Source organism: Galeopterus variegatus, unplaced genomic scaffold, assembly GCF_000696425.1.
Source record: "Galeopterus variegatus unplaced genomic scaffold, G_variegatus-3.0.2 Scaffold214, whole genome shotgun sequence".
NCBI lineage: Eukaryota > Metazoa > Chordata > Mammalia > Dermoptera > Cynocephalidae > Galeopterus > Galeopterus variegatus.
In genome coordinates, this window is record NW_007726325.1 from 84,513 (window position 1) to 104,890 (window position 20,378).

The 20,378-nt window shown below is 36.6% G+C and overlaps 1 protein-coding gene across 1 annotated transcript in view; it reads left to right on the forward strand.

The window, feature by feature from the left end:
- Positions 1–17,297, forward strand: part of UBE2K (ubiquitin-conjugating enzyme E2K) — a 71,363-nt gene extending 54,066 nt beyond the window's left edge. Inside the window, exons 5-7 of the mRNA XM_008565927.1 lie at positions 9,020–9,119; positions 12,503–12,631; positions 12,931–17,297. Coding sequence (XP_008564149.1) covers positions 9,020–9,119; positions 12,503–12,631; positions 12,931–13,005 — 304 coding nt within the window. The 3' untranslated portion in view covers positions 13,006–17,297. The remainder of the gene's footprint in view (positions 1–9,019; positions 9,120–12,502; positions 12,632–12,930) is intronic.
- Positions 17,298–20,378: the final 3,081 nt, after the last annotated feature.

Genomic DNA, 20,378 nt, shown 5'->3' on the forward strand with positions numbered 1-20,378 from the left:
GGATTAATACTTTCTTCATAGGGCCCAGAGGATTAAATGAGTTGTTTTATGTAACTCTCTTAGAATACAGCCTGGCTTTTTTTTTTTTTTGGTGGCTGGCCAGGGTGGAGATCTGAACCCTTGATTTTGGTGTTACAACAGTGCGCTCTAACAAATTGAGCTAACCAGCCAGACCTCGGGATCTAGTTTCTTGATCTGTATTCCATACTGTCAGACACTGAATAGTGTAGAATAAATCTAACTTTATCTTCTCTGACTGTTACTCTTTTGATTTGTGACATTTGCCAATTTATTGAACTTCGAGGCCTTAGTGTTTTTATCTATAGTTATCTCCAGGGCCCCTTATAGGTCTTTTGATTTGTGACATTTGCCAATTTATTGAACTTCGAGGCCTTAGTGTTTTTATCTATAAAGTTATCTCCAGGGCCCCTTATAGCTTTATGCTTCGTTGATATGAATGCAGATATGCAGTATTAGAGATGTTGTACTTTTTTCACTTGGCTTCCAGGACATTATTTCGGTTCTCCCCTTCCTAGTCCCACGCCCAGACTCCCACTCCCAGACTTCTTACCTAGTTTCTCTTTTATCTCCTTAATCTTTGGTCATTAGAATGCCTTAGGATAAGTCTTGGACCTCTGCTCCTTTCAATCTACACTCACCTCATTGGGGAGCTCATCTGATTTCATAATTTCACCATTATATATTGGCAACTCACAAATTTATATTTCCTGAACTCCAGACTCATAAACTGCTATCTGTCTCAAAACTGTCAAAAACTAAACCGATATACCTTGCTTCTTCTTTATATAGTCTTCCTCCTCTTGCAGTTGCTCATGCCAAAATCTCATTGTGATCCTTGGTTCTTCTTTCTCTGGTACCCTGTGCCCTATCTGCAAATCTATTTGTGAAACCTTCAAAATGTTATGAGCAGCTTCACTATTACCATCCTGGTCTAAGTCGCATTACCTTCTGTCTGGATGATTGCAGTAGCCTGCCTCCCCGCTTCTGAATTTGCCCTACTCAGGCTATTATCAGCAGCCAGAATGACACCTGCTCCCCTCAAAAACAAAGCTTCCATACTAAAACCTCCCACTGACTTCCCTTTTTGCTCAGTTAAGCCAGCAGTACTGCTACTACTAATTATCTTCCTATAGCTAGTTGAAATATGGTGTATATATAGGGAGAGAACTTGAATTTTTATACCAAAATATTTTTTATCAACTATTCTCTTTTCCCAAGGCAGGTGAATAGTCTTTTTTCATATACATACAATTGAAATAGTAAAAGATATTAAAGGCACATCTAATAAAATAAGTGAGACTAGAAATCCAAGGAGTCAACTCTCCCCTGCCCCCAGCTTTACTGAGGTTTAATTGACATTGAGTGGATATCCCTGTTTAAATGTGAATGTTTAGCCTTCATAACTGAAATTTAGATAGAGAAAAATACAGGATAGTAGTCTTAGAAAAAATGAATTACAGAAACATTGAATAATTTGGGACAGGTATGCTAGAAAATAATTGGTTATTCTTGGTCTTTTATTAATGCATGTAGGAATGGTGAATTGCTTAATTAATTTTTTTTTTTTTGCCAGCTGGCTGATAAAGGTATCCAAACCCTTGACCTTGCTGTTATCAGTCCCATGTTCTAACCAAGTGAACTAACAAGCCAGCTCTCTTTATTAATATTTGACAATTTAGTATGATTCATTTCTTAACTCCACAATTTACCCTGTGTGGAAACTATTTTCTGATGTTTTTCCATTGATACCTATTATGACTAAGGGTGTCTATTTACCTAGGGAAGAAAATGACAACACATAAAAATTTCACTCAGTAATACTAACTTTCCAAAAGACATGAACAGCCATGCTAGCCAGCCACAAAAAAAAAAAAAAAAAAGACATGAACAGTCATGTTGCTAAGAGAGTATCTAGATGGTCAATAAGTGATGCTCATTGCCATTAGTCATCAGGGAAATGCAAATGAAAATCACAATTATGAAATACTGCATACCTGTAAACATACATACCTCATGCATTGCTGGTAGGAATGTGGTTCAACCACTTAAAACCAGTGGTGTTGGGGCCGGCCCGGTGGCGCACTGTTACAGTGCGCCACTTGGGAGTGTGGCGGTGCTCCCGCCGAGGGTTCGGATCCCACATACAGACTGGTTCCCGCTCACTGGCTGAGCGAGGTGCGGGTGCAACACGGAGGGTTGCGATCCCATTGCCAGTCCCGATCCGGTACGGGCGTGACACTGAGGGTTGCGATCCGTTGCCGGACACGAAAAAAGACAAAAAGGGAAAGGGAAAAAAAAAAAAAAAAACAGTGGTGTCTACCAAAGCTAAATATGTACACACCTTTGGTATGGCCCAGCAGTTCCATCGTTAGGTATATATCCAAGAGAAATGAGTGCATATGCCCACCGAAAGACTTGTATAAGAATATTCATAGCAGATTTATTAATAGCCTCAAACTGAAAATAACTCAATGTCTTATCAATAAAAGAGTTGATATATTGTGGTACAGTCATACAGTGGAACACTACATAGCAGTAAAAAGAGCATACTATTGACAGACAACATGGTTGATTCTTACATGTTGAGTGACAGAATCCAGACACAAAAAAATACATACTGTATGATCCTATTTTTATTAAATTCAAGATGATCCAAAACAAATTTATGGTTATAGAAAGTAGAATAGAGAGGGCCGGCCCCATGGCTCACTCGGGAAAGTGCGCTGGGAGCGCAGCAGCGCTCCCGCCGCGGGTTCGGATCCTATATACGGATGGCCGGTGCTCTCACTGGCTGATCATGGTGCGGGCAACACCAAGCCAAGGGTTGCGATCCCCTTACCGGTCACAAAAAAGAAAAAAAAAAAAGTAGAATAGAGGGCTGTCCTGTGGCTCACTTGGGAGAGTGTGGTGCTGATAACACCAAGGCCACGAGTTCGGATCCCCTTACTGGTCATCTTTTTAAAAAGAAAAAAAGTTGAATAGTGGTAGAGGTAGGCAAGAATTGTGAATGGGAGAGACAAGAGTGAGGCTTTGTAGGGCTGGAGATACTCTATATTTTGATCCAGGTGGTAGTTACGTGAATATATACATATGTAAGCATCCCTCCAGCTACACAACATCTTACTCTGTTTATACTTTAACAACAAATTATAATAAAAAAGCTGCCATTCTGTTTAATTAACATTCATTGTTTTGAACGAACATGGATCAGTTATCTATGATCTCTGGAAAATCCTTAACAGAAAAGTTAAGTCAACAGTGTTAACAGTTCACATGATTATTCTACATAGTAAGCCCCTACTGAGTCCTTGTGAATGAATATTTAAGTAGCCATATTAACTGTGCTTATTGATTTGAGACTTGAGCAAAGTTAATTTGCTGAAGATTTATGAGGCACTGACTTATTCATATTGTCCACTAATCAATAAAAATTACCTAACACGTTTTGAAATTCCATTCTCCTGTTTGCCTGTTAGGATTTGTTTGAATAGATATAAGCTAATTTTATACACTGAATCCTAAAAATCTAATGCGATATGGATTTAATCAGTACTGTGTGAAAAGAATAAGTGGAATAAAAGAGTACTTTTTCAGTTGCACACTTTATCACATTATTAGCTTTAGATTTAAAAATTAATGTAGAGTAGTCCAAAAATACATACAGTTCTTTTTCTGCATGTCTGCTTTTGTGACAGTGGTGTGGGCTGCAGGCAGGTGGTAGATGAGCTCCTCCAGTTGGGCATGCTGCTGTAGAGCTAGATTCCAGGAGCCTCCTTTCCATGAGGGGTCCCTCAAGTGCTGCATCACCCTCCCTCAGCCCAAGCTGCAGTACCAGGTCTCCTGTCTTATGGGTCTGCAGGGTCGGAAGACCCATGTGTCTCCTTGTCCTGTGATAGTGTGCCCTGCTTGGTGGAACACGGGAGGCCTGCGTGATGTGAGACATTATGCTGTGTGTCAGACTAACGCAGGGCCCTGTAATGTTGACAAGCCAGTATAGTTTTATTTCTTTTTTATTCCATAGGTTAGAATATTCTATAGTTAGAATAGGTTTTGTTTTGATATTAATTTTCATCCAATTAATTATTAAAACAGTGTCATTTATCATTGATTTGTGTTCAGCTTTTTAAAAGTTTATAAACACTCCCCAAAACATTCTATGAAAAATTTTCAAGCATGCAGAAAACTGATTTTTGAGATTGTTACGAATTGAATCTAAAGTTATAGCTCCAGATTTTTTTCTTAATTTTTTAAATTTTTGAGATTGTTACGAATTGAATCTAAAGTTATAGCTCCAGATTTTTTTCTTAATTTTTTTAAATTTTTTAAATTTTTTTTAAAAGATGACCGGTAAGGGGATCTTAACCCTTAACTTGGTGTTGTCAGCACCACGCTCACCCAGTGAGCGAACCGGCCATCCCTATGTGGGATCCGAACCCGGGGCCTTGGTGTTATCAGCACCGCACTCTCCCGAGTGAGCCACGGGCCGGCCCTTTTTTCTTAATTTTTGAGGGCAAACTATCCTTTTTAATATGTTCTACTTTAGGTCCTTAGTGTCTGATTCTTGAATTAGTAACCCCAGATGTCTATAATAGTTTATGAGTGTCTTCACAATAAGAAGACACTGCAAATAGAGGAGGTAGAAAGTATTTATAATATGAATTTATAAATCTCTAAAGAATTTTTCACTTAAAAAAATTTTTTTTAAATATTTAATTATAAAATGCACATAAGCATAAAATGTACCATCTTAACCATTTTCAAGTGTATAGTTGAGTAGTGTTAAGTACATTGTCGTGCATCTTAATCTGTAAAGCTCTTTTCATCTTGCAAAACAGAAACTCTTTACTGACTAAACAACAACTTCCCATTTGTCCCTCTTTCAGCCTTTGGCAACCACCATTCTACTTTCTGTCTCTATGAATTTGACTATTCTAGCTGCCTTATATTAGTGGAATCACAATATTTGTCCATTTGTGTCTGGCTTACTTCATTTAGAATATTGTCTTCAGGGTTCATTCATGTTGTAGGATGTCAGAATATCCTTCCTTTTTTTTTTTTTTGTCTTTTTTCCGTGTCCGGCAACGGATTGCAACCCTCAGTGTTGCCCCCGTACCGGACCGGGGACCGGCGACGGGATCGCAAGCCCCGGTGCTGCTCCCGTGCCTCGCTCAGCCAGTGAGCGGGAGCCGGTCTGTATGTGGGATCCGAACCCTCGGATGGGAGCGCCGCCGTGCTTCCCAAGCGGCGCACTATCCAGTGCGCCACCGGGCCAGCCCCAGAATATCCTTCCTTTTTAAGGTTAAATAATATTCCATTGTACATATACACAAAACCTAAACATTTTGTTTATTCATTCATTGACGGAAACAACGTCAGTTCTATCTTTTGACTATTGTGAATGATGCTGCTATGAACATTTGAGGTGTACAAACACCTCATATGTTTGAGTCCCTGCTTTCAGTTCTTTGTGGAATGGCTGTATCATATGGTAACTATTTTCCAGTGTTTGCACCATTTTACATTTCCACAAACAGTGCACAAAGGTTCTGATTTCTCCACATCTTTGGCAACAACTGTATTTTTTTATTTGATGGTAGCCATCCCATTGGATGTACGCCATCCTTATCGTGGTTTTTTTCTTTTTCTTTTTTTTTTTAAAGATGACCGGTAAGGGGATCTTAACCCTTGACTTGGTGTTGTCAGCACCACGTTCACCCAGCGAGCCAACCAGCCATCCCTATATGGGATCCGAACCCATGGCCTTGGTGTTATCAGCACCGCACTCTCCCGAGTGAGCCATGGGTCGGCCCTTTATCGTGGTTTTGATTTGCCTTTTCTTAAGGAGCATCTTTTCATGTGCTTATTGGTCATTGTGTATCTTCTTTGGAGAAATGTCTAAGACCCTTGCTCATTTTTTATTATTATTTTATTTCAGTTGTAGTTCTTTATATATTCTGGATATTAATCCCTTATGAGGTACACGATTCGTAAATATTTTCTCCCATCTGTGGGTTACATTTTCACTCTGTTGATTGTGTCCTTTGCACAGGAGTTTTTAATTTTGATGTAGTTGTAGTTCAGCTCCCTACCCAGCCCCCCACCCCCCACTTTTTTGTTTCCTGCACTTTTGAAGTAATATCCAAGAAATTGTTGCCAAATCTAGTATTATGAAGCTTTTCTGCTATATTTTTTTCTAGTTTTAGCTTTTACATTTGGGTCTTTGATCCACTTTTGTTAATTTGTACGTATGGTATAAGGTAAGGGTCCAACTTATTCTTTTGAGAGATTATCAGCTTTTAAGAGAATGTTTATTGCCTTATTGAAATGTAATACATATTAGGCTACCCATATGATGTTATGAAAGACTTGCCAAGTTTATAAGGTTTATTTTTTATTTTTATTTTTTTTAAAGATGACCGGTAAGGGGATCTTAACCCTCGACTTGGTGTTGTCAGCACCACGCTCAGCCAGTGAGCGAACCAGGCATCCCTATGTGGGATCCGAACCCGTGGCCTTGGTGTTATCAGCACCGCACTCTCCTGAGTGAGCCACAGGCGGGGGGGGGGGGGGGGGGGTGGGGGGCCTTTGTGTTTTTTTTTTTTTTTTTTTAAAGATGACCGGTAAGGGGATCTTAACCCTTGACTTGGTGTTGTCAGCACCACGCTCAGCCAGTGAGCGAACCAGGCATCCCTATGTGGGATCCGAACCCGTGGCCTTGGTGTTATCAGCACCGCACTCTCCTGAGTGAGCCACAGGCGGGGGGGGGGGGGGGGGGGTGGGGGGCCTTTGTGTTTTTTTTTTTTTTTTTTTAAAGATGACCGGTAAGGGGATCTTAACCCTTGACTTGGTGTTGTGAGCACCACGCTCAGCCAGTGAGCGAACCGGCCATCCATATATGGGATCTGAACCCTGGGCCTTGGTGTTATCAGCACCGCACTCTCCCGAGTGAGCCATGGGCCAGCCCTGCCTTTGTGTTTTTATTGCAAGTTAAAATAATTATTGTGAGTTTAATAATTGTCTTAGTATTAAATACTTCCTTTGAGTGGAGATTTATATTCACTCTTCAGGTAAATTTCCTTAAAAGAAATAGTTTTCTCAATTACGTAACTTAAGATTTTGTTTAAAGTGATGCAATACGGGCCGGCCCGGTGGCGCACTGGATAGTGCGCCGCTTGGGAAGCGCGGCGGCGCTCCCGTCCGAGGGTTCGGATCCCACATACAGACCGGCTCCCGCTCACTGGCTGAGCGAGGCACGGGAGCAGCACCGAGGCTTGCGATCCCGTCGCCGGTCCCCGGTCCGGTAAGGGGGCAACACTGAGGGTTGCGATCCGTTGCCGGACACGGAAAAAAAGACAAAAAAAAAGAAAAATAAAAAATAAAAAAATAAAAATAAAGTGATGCAATAGATTTTAAAATTAGGTTGCTTAAAAAGTCTGTTGGTGTATTATATATCCAGGTTAAGTGTTGTGTATTCTGTTTTTGTGATATTTTGTCTTTTTGTCCCTTTTTTTGTTTTTGGTGGTTTAAATCAGCTTTATGCTGATACATCTAGGCAACTTCTAATGTGCATGTGTCTTTAAACATTTTCTTTGAAATTACCCAAACATAAAATGAAATTAGAGTAATGTACTCTTAGTAAAGAAAGCATTTCTCCGTTATTGTGATAATGGAGAGACAAGAATGAACATTGAAGGATTGAGTTTGGCTTTTTTATGCTCCAACTCCTGTCCTAAAAGAATATTGTCCATATTAAAGGTGTTATAACTGTTGGTTGAAAATAGCTTATGTGAGCTTTTAGGAAATTTAGGATCTTTGTTTAGAGAAACAGTTTCTGCTTTCCCAGCATTTTTTCAGAATTAGAAATTTCTATTAAGTAAAACTACATAGTGGTTTGAAAAGCTGTTTAAAATCCTATTCTCTTTTAAATGCTAGTTTAGCTACTTTTTAAGCACTATAACAAAATTTTTTTCCTATTCCTGTAGCTTCTTGAAGAGGATAAATTGGTCAGTAAAAATTTTTATGCTAAGCATTTTAGATAAAGAACCATTTATAGTAGAATTTTTTTCTAGTACATAAAATGTAGACGTATGTGGTACTCAAATGTTAGCATACATCAGAATCATTTGGTAGTCACCTGTTAAAACAGCCCCAGAGTTTCTGATTGAGTCGGTCTGGGATGGGGAAGAGTTTTCATTTCTTACAAGTTCCCAGGTGATACTGGTGCTGCTAGTTGGAAGAACACTTTGTGCGACCCACTGCCTTAAGACATCCATTGTTGATCATAAATTAACTTTCTCCAAATCATCTAGGATGGTACTATTAATGTACCAAACTTGGTAGTACTGAGAAAGTAGTCACTGAGTAGTTTTCTCTGTTCTATGGTTCAAATCAGGAACCCAGTTGAAAAGCCTGGTTAGAATGATCTAATATGTGAATGTGTATTTCAGTATTAATTGGTGAAACAAACTTTTAACAGAAATGCCAGGAATTCTTGCTAGATAGCAATAGCAATGTGTATTTTCTTTATGAATACATTTAGATGCATGAACTAATTGACGTGTTTTAAGCAAAAAAACTTCCCTATTTCAGAATGTTGTGGAATGATTTTAAATTTTCTTAAAAGTAAAGGATATTTGCTTGATAGTATCTTATTTGTTTTTAGCGTGCTATTGAAAGAAATACTAATAGTTTATTACTTTATGTCTAAAGAACTGTATAGAAAATAAGTCAGAAGATAAAACTGACAAGAAGGATGCTGGCAACAAAAGGAAAATAGGCAAGGCCAGTTCAAGATGGGGTGATTTGAATTGTCTTAAGAAATAGAAAGGCTTATGTAGAGAAGAAAAAAATATGATAGGCAGATATATAATTATAAATTTCTGTAACTTAATTACATAATTAGAATAAGAATCTAAACAGTTCTTAGCTCCAGAAAACATCTTTGCTTTTGCAATGCAGCACCCTCTTAACTGAAATATTTTCCTATTTTGAATTTTAGGGCAGCAGCAATGACTCTCCGCACGGTATTATTGTCATTGCAAGCACTATTGGCAGCTGCAGAACCAGATGATCCACAAGATGCAGTAGTAGCAAATCAGGTAAGATGGCTGCTTTTGAAAGACTTTCTTGTTACTGTGTATAAGTCTCTACTTTAGTGGTTTATGATGTTAACACAAGAGCATATTCTATTGAAACTAAATGAGGAAGTGGTTTCCTTTCTTGCGGTAAGATTATTTTGTCAGATGTAATAGTGAAAACGTAATTTATTGACTTCTTAACATACTAATTTAATTGGGTAATGGTAAGTGCAATTTTCCTAACCTTAAAATATTCAAACACACAAAGTCAAAAGAATTACGCAGTAAACACCCATATGTCTACCATCTGGATTCTGTGACTAACATTTTACTATCCTGGGCCAACCAATGGTTCACTTGGGAGAGTGTGGTACTGATAACACCAGGCCCCCGGGTTCGGATCCCTATAATAGGGATGGCTGGTTAGCTCACTTGGGAGAGCGTGGTGTTGACAACACCAAGACAAGGGTTAAGATCCCCTTACTGGTAATCTTTAAAAAAAAAAAAAAAGCATTTTACTATCCATGCTTTATCATGTGTATTATCCATCTGTCCACCACCCCTATTCAGTGATGATCACTCCATGGTGATAATTTGACTGAGGTGGCATGGTCAAATACCAGTGACCTTATAATTTGTTGAATGGAATAAATATTTTTTAGTTCTGATCTTTGATCACTCTAAGGCAGTGGACCAGCAAATTACAGCTGGACAGGCTAGTTTTGGAAGTAATGTCTTATTGGAACACAGCCACATCCACTTGTTTACCTTGCTTTACAGCTGTAGTGGCAGAATTGAATAGACTGTGATCTGAAAGCCTTAAATTAATACTATCTGGCCCTTTAAGAAGCAGTTTTCCAACTGCTACTATAAGGCATTAGGATTTACTGAGCATTATTTATTTGTTTTTTTAACCTAGAGGGGTTTTTTCTCTTGACTTCTGTGATACTACCCTCTTCATTTCTATCTTCATAGTGTTCCTCTCAGTTCATAAAATTATTCTCTTCTTTCTCCCCTTTAAATGTAGTTCCTCAATTCTCACATTTTTCTCTTTAGTTTTCCTCGTATGCACTCACTTGGATGACTATATCTACACTGATGTTTTGTTTTAGTCTGTTTCCTGTCACTTATAACAGAATTCCTGAAACTGGGTAATTTATAAGGAAAAGAAATTTATTTCTTATAGTTTTGGAGGGTGGAAAGTCCAAGGTCAGGGGGTTCATCTGGTGAGAGTCTTCTTTCTGGGGAGGCAGTCTCTTCTGGATCTTGAGGCAGCACAGTGCATCACATGGGGAGAGGGCAAAAAGCTTGCTCACATGTTATTTCCCTCTCCTTATAAAGCCACCAGTCTACTCCCATGATAACCCATTCGTCCATTAGCCAATTAATCCATGAATGGGTTAATCCATTCATGAGGGCATACCCCTCATGATCTAATCACTTCTTAAAGGTTCCAACTTTCAATTACCACAGATGGATTTCCCACCCCCTTAATACTTTTACAATGGGGATTAATTTTCAACATATTTGGGGGCGACATTCAAACCATAGACTGTTACCACCTATATACATTGATAAAAAGTTTAGGGTTGACCTCTCTTCTGAGCACAAGAGACAGTTTGGAACTGAATAGCTCCATATGAATGCTACCTCAGCATAGCATTGCTAAAACTGAATACAGAATCTTAAATCCTGCAAACCTGTCCATTGTTCTATGATACCATCACCAATTTAGTTAAATACCTAAGTTGTAGTTAAATTTTTGTTAAATTTAGTTAAATGCCTTTGGAATTCCTCTCTGTCTCCTTTTCTACTGTTGATTCCATTTCCAGTATCTCTGTCACTGTGTTTACATACTTAATGTGATTACCATATGTCACATTTTTTTGTTTCTCATTTCAACTGCTCTGATCTCCCTTTCACAACAACTTTGTTTCTTCCCCCATCTTCTACATTGATCACAGTTAGCTTTATAAAGTGCAAATCTTATTTTACTTTACTATTAGAAACTTGTCAGTAGCTCTGCTATCACCCACTTAAATCCATGTTGTTTAGTTCGCCGAGTTTATCCATGATTTGAACTGTCCGCAAATTCAGCTTCATCTCCTAAGTTCTTGTTCTTCAAGCTCATGCTTTTTCAAGATTGCATTCATTTTTACATGCCGTTTTATCTAATCAGCCATGTTTCCTCTGCCTGAGGAAACCTTTCCTCTTAGCAAATGTCTTTATCCTTTAAGAGTTTAATTTATATATTATCTCTTCTGGGAAACTTTTCTTCCTTTTCCTGGAAGATCTGTTTATTGCTTGTTTTATGTATATATCCTTGTTAATATGTTGTATTATTTGTCTCAAAGTGCTTGAAATTACAGTTTTTCCTGTTTTAGAGATGTGCTATTTATTTGTATTTGATAGTCAGAAGCATAGCTTGAGTTCCAGCTTCAATTTCCTTTTGAGTTCTAAGCCTCACAGGTTGAGATTGGAATCAAAGGTTTCTTTTAGCTCCTAAAAGATTTCAATAATTTGACTTACTTCCTTGTTATGAATTAATGGTAGAAACTAGATTTATCGTTTTAATATGTAATAGAAGCATATCAGCCTTAAAATATTCAAAATGTGTTAAGTACTTTAAGAAGAAGTATCAGGGGGTTGGTCAGTTAGTTCAGTTGGTTAGAGTACAGCCTTATAACACCAAGGTCTTAGGTTTGGATCTCAGTAACAGCCAGCCACAAAAAAAAAAAGAAGAAGAAGAAGAAGATGAAGAAGAAGAAATATCAAAATGAATTGAATAGTATTATTAATTTATACTTTGCTTTACTAAGTAATGGTAGCCTCAGAATATTTGAGAATAAGTTTACCTCTTTCCAATGCATATGGTAAGTCTTACTTTGTGTGAGTTCATAATCATCTCAAAACATGTTATAAGTTAGGACTTTGCATGTAAGATTTCCTTAAATCACTGTACACTAATACAGCTCTAGCAAAACAACATGATCTTGTTGTATTCTAGCCTAAGCTGTGGTTAACACAAACATTGGCCATGTTTATTAGCTAGAAATTCTGTGGTTGTATAATGTTTGCTGCTGCACAGTGTTTGGAACATCTCTAATACCTCACTTCACTTAGTATTAGTTTTTTGCTAATTATATTTGTTAAATTTGGAGATTAAAGTTGGGTTAATGTTATTTGTCTTTGTTACTGTTTTGTCAGCACAACTCGTGAATCAAAGCTTCCGGTTAAGCAATCTTTTCTCGAGTAACATAGCTCCTCTGCAATGGAAAGTGAACCACATTTTACATATAAATTCATCTGATTTTGGAAAAGCAAGTTCTTAGGCAATTAAGGTTGAGCTATCATATTGAATATTATAACTGTATTGTCATGTCAATTTTTTTCCCCCCATATAGTACAAACAAAATCCTGAAATGTTCAAACAGACAGCTCGACTTTGGGCACATGTGTATGCTGGAGCACCAGTTTCTAGTCCAGAATACACCAAAAAAATAGAAAACCTATGTGCTATGGGCTTTGATAGGGTAAGTACGTAAGGCATGTTGATTTTGATAAATTGATTGATTTTAAATTATTGCCGCAAATCCTTCAGTGTTTAGAACATAAGGGAATATCTAGTTTTGATGAACACATTATTTGTTATTAAAGTCAGTGATTTTTCTTTTCCTTTTGCTGATTCCAGTCATTGGTTTTAAAAGCTTTTTGTGTATTGCATGTGCTAAGCAACTTATAGAAAACAAACAAGCTAAGCTATGATTTCTCAATATGTTTTTTAAATGTTTCCTTGAGGTTTGATTTTTTTATCCTCTTTTCTTCTCTGCAGAATGCAGTAATAGTGGCCTTGTCTTCAAAATCATGGGATGTAGAGACTGCAACAGAATTGCTTCTGAGTAACTGAGGCATAGAGAGAGAGCTGCTGATATAGTCAAGCTTGCCTCTTCTTGAGGAGCACCAACATCTGTTATTTTTAGGATTCTGCATAATTTCTTTTAAACTGGCATTCTTGCCTAATGATGTTATCTAGGCACCATTGAAGACTGAAAAAAAAAAATTCCTGCTCTGTAAATAAAGCTAATTAAACGTCTGTAAATTTAAAAAGGGGGCATACTTTAATTTTTTTTCTTACTTAATAGTGTAAAAATTCTTTGAGCTAAGCTAAAAACCATGGGAAAAAACATGCTACTTTAGTGTTTAGCAGTGTACCAAGACTAGCAAGAGTTTGCTTCAGGATTTTGTTGAATAATTAAGATAATATTTTGAGTGTGTCAGGGCCATTCAAATTGTTGGTGTTGCATCACAGCTACCTTAACTGTTTTTAACATGGATCCTCTGTGCCTGTGAATTTACTTGCATGCTTGTACTTGACTTCTTAGGATGGGTAGCTGAAAAGCCACCATTTTAAGCATTTGGGAATACTTAAATATGAGGTTTATCCAGAATTAAAGATGGTGACCTATTCAGAGCCTTTTTGTCCTTGTCAACAGACTGGGACACCGTATCTTTTTTTTTTTTTTTTTCCCCCTCTCTTACCACACACAGCTAATATTCTAAGGGTAAATTTCTCTGTATTTGCCAGGAAATATGCTAAGGGACAGTATCCCTTGCTCCATTTTCAGGTCATAGGTTGGGAATGTTTTGTCACAATTCTTCAAACGCTCTTAATGTTTTCTTGTGTAAGTAAGTAGTAATGTAAAAATGGAGCTGCCAATTTTATTTTTCTTGCAAAAACAGTAAATACATGACATTGCAGTATACCCGGATTTAAGAAAAGAACCCAACCTAAGTTTTCAGTGAATTTGACATCTATTTTTAAACTGATGAAATTTTTCTTTGAGAACTTGCAAGGATGCAATCAACTATTTCCAGTAGCTTTTAGCCTAATTTTAGGCTTTATAGAGATTGCTTTATTGGATACTTAAAAGTCATTCTTGCTTGCACTTCCCCATATTGACACATGAAAGCTGTGTTGGTGTTTTACTGTACATACTTCAAATGCACATAGGAATAGAAGTGTGTTATAAATCTAGCTTTCTTTATGATGTTTCTGATAATACGAGAATTGAAAACTTTACCTTCTCTTGTACATAGTCAGACTTTCTATTCATATTAAAGTTACATTTCATTCTTAAGTTCAAAAGTTTGAAATTATTAGTTTTGCAAGCTCAAACACTAATGTGACCATTTTTTGAAGGTTGAAGTGGATTTAAGCAGGCAGTTCTATACGTAGAAATACAGTTCTTATTAAATTTTCAGGACCAATGCAAAATAACAACGATGTAATGGAATCAAATTGAATTAAAGTAAGGCTGTATACTGAAAGTCATATTATAAAAGGTTTGCTTTCTTCAAGTGTTATTTATCTTAAATTATAATTGTTAAGTATTTGGAAAATAATTTTTGAACCATAAAGTCAGCATAACTTCATTTGACTTCTCAATAATCTTGATACTAGAAGCAATAAAAGAACCATTATTAAATATATTGTAATATTAAAGATGTGAAGGTTCTTCCAAAAACTTGTAAGGCTTTCCTAATTAATAGTAAACTCTTGTAGTTTATATTATTGCATACTAAACACAGTTTGGTGTTTTTCCTCTCATATGTTTGCCCAAGTGTAAATTTCTTTATACAATCACCTTTTATTGCTGTAGTTTAGTTATTTCTAAAGATGCCAAAGGAAACAAGATTTTTCTTTATTTATTTTAAATAGCTAAAACCTTGTTCTTTATATTTTGAAGTAAGGTGGGATTGTGTGAAAATGTGGACATTGTTGGTTAGAATTAATTTTTTTTTAGTGGAGAGTGGCTTGTAATATTTGGATTTTTAAAAATATCAAATACACCTACCCAGTTTACTATTTGCCTGTATTATCAGGGTATATTTGAATGTCCTGTGGTTAGACAAAGGGGAGAGAACTCAGTGATTACTAAGGGTCAAGGATTACATAGTTCACTCTTAGAGGCTTTGATTTTTATGCACAACAGCCCCATAGGTTATCTGCTCATCTAACTACACTTCAACACCTCCAGTGCACAGGAAATTGGAAAGTACAATATTTGGTTTGAGAGGTTCTCCATAATGGATTCTTTCTTTATTATAAAAATGTATTTACCTCATTTACATATAATGTGATAATAATCTTCCCTTCCTGGTAAATTTCCCACTGTCCTCCTTCTGTGTTTTTGTTTTGCACTTCTCTACAGGTAGATTTAATTCCCCAAATGTAGAAACTAAGACAATTGATTTTTCTTCTGGTCTTAATTATGTTTGGAAAAAGGACACTAAAAGTTCAGGCCTATGGGAGAAGTAGCTTGGCAGAAATTATTTTTATAATTCTCAATGTTTTACGATTTGTCAGTTTTAAAAGCCTCAAAAATTATGGTTAAAAACGATACAGTGAAATCCAGTTTAGGGCAGGCAGATTTGATAGAAGCCACTGATGCTTCAGTAGGCTTTTATTATAATCAGGTCTATTTCCTAAGTATGTGCCTACATTTTAAAAGAAGAAATAATTAGCTGTATAGTATTTCAGTACAGATTACTGAATGAATGAATGGACAGTAGTTTGTGACCCAAATAAGTATACAGTAGTATATAAATATTTGGGGAACTTGGTACTAAATTAAATGCTCTGAGTTGGCTTCCCAAAATGTTTAGAATTGTGACTGGTTTACGTAAAGACAGAACACATTCGAGGATATATAAATGTTTGGAATCTGCATATTTTGTTTTTGAGGAGAGTAATCTATGAAAGTAAGACTAATTTTTTCTTTTTGGGGAGTATTTAACATTTGTGACTGGTGGCACCTAAAACTATGCAACATAATTATTTTTAAGAATCTGTAAGAAAGAATTGGCAATTAAAATGGATTTTGATTATTTATGCACTACAGAATGCAGCATATTGTATTACTATTTAGGCTGCTTAATAAGGTTACCAATGTGAAAAGCAGATCCTGGCTATAAGTTTATGCCTGATTTGAGCTTTTAAAACTCTGCAGTAGGCATATGATAACTTTTCACAGTCCTATGTAGCAACATGGGAAATTAAGAATTTTTATTGTTGTTTTAAAGATTTAAGATGGATTCAGACAGCGAAGAGCTGGAGCAAGGTATACCTTCTTGTACATAGATGGAAACAATGTTTAGATATGAAAAAGGAAGCCGTCTGTTTACAGTTAACTTTATTTCATGGACTTTTACTTAGTGATGTTGTATTAATTACTTTTTCTAGTTCAAGGAATTTTAATTCTAGGGTACAAACTATTGATTTTAAAATTTTGCATTTCCATTCTTTCATTACCAGTTTAAAATAAATGCTTACCATCAGCCAGTTGCTGTCACTGGGAGGAAGGCAACTTGAAATATTTACTAGTAAATAGCCTTTTTTCCCAAGTGTGACTTTTCTTCAGTGTCTACATATTATGTCATATTATGTTATATATGCACTGTTGCAATATAGATCAAAAATCTTGTGGCATAGGGATTAGGGGAGTGTTTCTATCTCCCTTGTCCTATTTGTTCTGTTACTGCTTTATTGGGCTGATCTACCTTCATAAACCTACATCATCACCTAAATGTAAGTTATGAATGTGTCACCTTTGCTTGGTTATTTCAACCATGCTGCTATATATAATCAGATGTGGCACAGTTTATCAGTTTGGTTCTAGGAGTGAGTGGATAGAAATCATTGCACTGTGTTGTTAACTATCCTTGTCTGTTTGCTGTTACCTACTTTTTACAGGCATCATAATAAAAGCTAGACTATTTCTTTGGGGGGACAGAGACTTATTTAATGTAATTTAAGGACTTTTCCAATAGAAAATGAAATACTATTGAAAATAATATCTATTTTTTAGCTTTCAGCAATTGATGGTGCTTTGTTGTGGTGTCTGCTGGAAGTCTACTGCCATTATAGGGATTTTCATTAACCTCACTGAGAAAGAACCTTGCTTGTTGGCTTCTATAGATCTCTATTCTAAACAATCTGTTAGTGATGATAAATTCTGTAGGAGGGTCTGTTCTGAGCCGTTAACTTCCTGTAAGGGGAAAATGGGTGGGTTACCAGAAGTACCATTGAAGCAGGGTGGGCTGTGGGTGGAGGGTTGGGTATTTGTCTTGAAAATTAAAAACTACAAAACACTTTTGTACACAACTGATTTTTTAAAAAATAAACACATTTTTAAAGATGTTGAATTTTTCCCCCCTTATTGGGAATTCCTAAAAAATGCATGCATGTTTTCCCCTGGAAATGGTTTATATTTTATGGCTGGGTACTCATCTCTGGACAAGCAGTTAAATTTTCATATTGTTTTTCACAGAAGTCCTTCTGGAAAGCTTGCATGGTACCATGGAAAGGACTGAATTGTTTCACAGAATCCTGGGTTTTAATCCTAACTTTCACTCAAGATAGCAGTGCTGGGACTTTTCTGAGTCTCAATTTCTTCATCTAGGCAAGATACTTGTATTAGCCCAGTACTTTGCAGCATATTTGTGAAAATCAAATAGAATGATGTAGCTATAAAAATATTTAATATATTCGTATGGACTTTCATATAATTTTAACACTAAATCTTGGGTGAACTGTAAGGATTACTTTGTTCCTGACCTCAAACCACCAACAGGATGGCTTGCTTGAAAATTGTTCTGGCTTGGCAAAGTAGACATCTTGTTAAGTCTGAATGTTTCCAAAGTCTAATGATTGGGAATTATCCATGGATTGTGTTGTCCCCTCCCCCTCTTCCCTTTATTAATACTGATAAGAAGAGGTTTATATTCATCAGAGTTTGTACTAATTATTTTAACATGTCAAAACTGATTGTGTCTTTAGGGTATTTGTAACCAACTCAGAGCAGGCCTATGAGTTTCTGTTGCCTGGAGATGGAATTGCTCCCGACCTGGAATAACAGTTCGAAGTGCACTTTTCGTGGCGCAATGCTGGATCTTTAAGTATTAAAAATCAAGGATAACAATTAGAATTTAAATAAGCTGTCATGCCCTAGCAATGGATCATGTAATTTAGAGGAAAGTAAAAACTTGGTACATGTTTTATTTTGGCCATTTGAGAATTGGTTTTTCAGTGAATAATATGGTATTTATTAAGAAGGTTAACCTTAAAACTAATTAAGGTGTCAGTTAAAATTGAAAGGCAAAATTTTATAATGAAACAAATTTAAGATAATTGCTGAGGTAATAGATTATTAGCATGATTTTCTTCATTTAAAAAATTACTTTTCCCAATAAAAGTTTATTTTTTAAAAATCAATAATACGAAAGATTTCATAGTGAAAAACCTTTCTACGATTCTCTTCTTACCGCTAGTACTATTCCATAGAGTGGTTGTATTGGCTTTTGGTTTTAGGTTAACTTCAGGTCACTAAAATATTCTTATCCCTTTTTGAGTAACTTTAGGCTTCCTTTGCAGCTGTAAGTTTATTACATTTATGTTCCATCAGTTAACTCTTGACCAGTGTCCCTTTACTCCCTGTTTTCATCTCCAACCTTTGTCTTCACTCACTAGTGGAATTTAGGTTGAGAGAAGGCTGTTGACTGCACAAAAGCATTGAGGAAATAGGGTGGCTTTAGGGGCGGGTATAAATAGATAAAGGGCACTTACTCACTGAAGTAAAATTACTTTGGAACTGAGATAGAAGAAAGGAAAATGAGTAAATTGGAACAAGGGTATTATGCTACCTAGATTAGGGTAGTAATTGGAAGATGAAAAAGTAGGTGAGATAATGAAAAGAAGAAAAAAGGCAAGGTGTAAAAACACCAAGGTTGACCTATTGAGGGCAGGGGAGGAAGGATGAAAGTATCTGTGTGGGAAGACTCCGTGTAGGGAGTGGAGTGTAACTAAAAACTTTGGCCCTAAAGGCTTTGGTAATCCTTTTAATTTATTAGAAGTTTAATAGATTAAAAGTTGCCAATTCTACCTTCTATCTCCAACTCTTTCTCAGTTTATTCAGTAGGTTAAAACTGTCTTCATTGTGCCTTTTCTCTTTGAGAAGCTTTCTCTCTTCCCAAGGTAACACCTTATACACTTCCACTGGTCTTAGATTTCCTTGCTTCATCTAGCAGTTCTTTCCTCCAGTACTTCTTTCTCCTAAACTAACTATGCTTGTATTTCCTTCTCTTTTCTCTACTCCACTTCCCACTGCACTTGAAGCATACTGCTTCCTGGATAGATTGCTTCCTTATCGTTTTCCTTATCCATGGCCTGGACTCCGTCATGATACAGAAATTAGTGTGAAAATCCTGCAGCCCTTCAAGTTACAGATGCAAAAAAAAGGCGGCCATGACTTGCCCAGAGGTAATGTGACTGGCATTGTCAAACTAATAAACTTGGGTTTTCTACCCACTGTACTGCTTGCTTTACTTTTAGTTTTCTAAGCAATTTTATTAATAAAAATGTGCTCATTTGAAGAAATTTAGACTTAAAAAATAAGCCTTAATCTTACCTCTTAGAATTTATTTAATAGTTTAGGGTATTCTCTCTGTTCAGTGTTTCTATCTCAATACAATTGAGCTAATACTACATAATTGTTAGTATTCAGTATTTTAAAACACGATAATTACAGTTTTTGAAGGGTTCTCTACATAAATATTTGAATGGCTATAAATAGACCATTGGGTAGGGCTGCCATAGTTTACTTATCTGTTAACTTATTAGATATTCAGATTGTTTGCAACTTTTCTCTTACAAATTATGCTGCATGCACTGCTCATTAAACGTGATGGATACCACAAATGCTTTAATACTAGCTCTGTCTTTAAACTCCACTGAGATGACATTTAAAGTAGAAATCTCTGGACAAAGAATGGAAGAGGAAACTCAAAATAGTTTCTGAAGTGGAAAGCAGATGAAAGAATAGAAACTGATTTATACAGTAGAGGAAGTTCAAGCCTAATTGATTAGAAGCAAGCCAATTTGCTCCTGCAGCATGTCGGATGTGAAACTGGACTGGGAGTGGGGATTGGTTGATTCCTTTACCCAGTTAGATAGGTAATGAGTTTACTACTATAAATTTACCATGGAAGGAAAATTGCTCTTTGGAGAATTTGAAACAAAGTCTTCAGACTGAGAGATACCTGTTATACACTGAAAATGAAGACCAACTAATTTTGTATACTGGATGGTAAGATTGCTAGTTTCTACGAGGCTGATCGTTAAGTCTCAGGAAGGAGGAGGGAAGATTCTTTTCTGTAGAAACTCAGTGGGGGGCCGGCCCGGTGGCGCACTGGATAGTGCGCCGCTTGGGAAGCGCGGCGGCG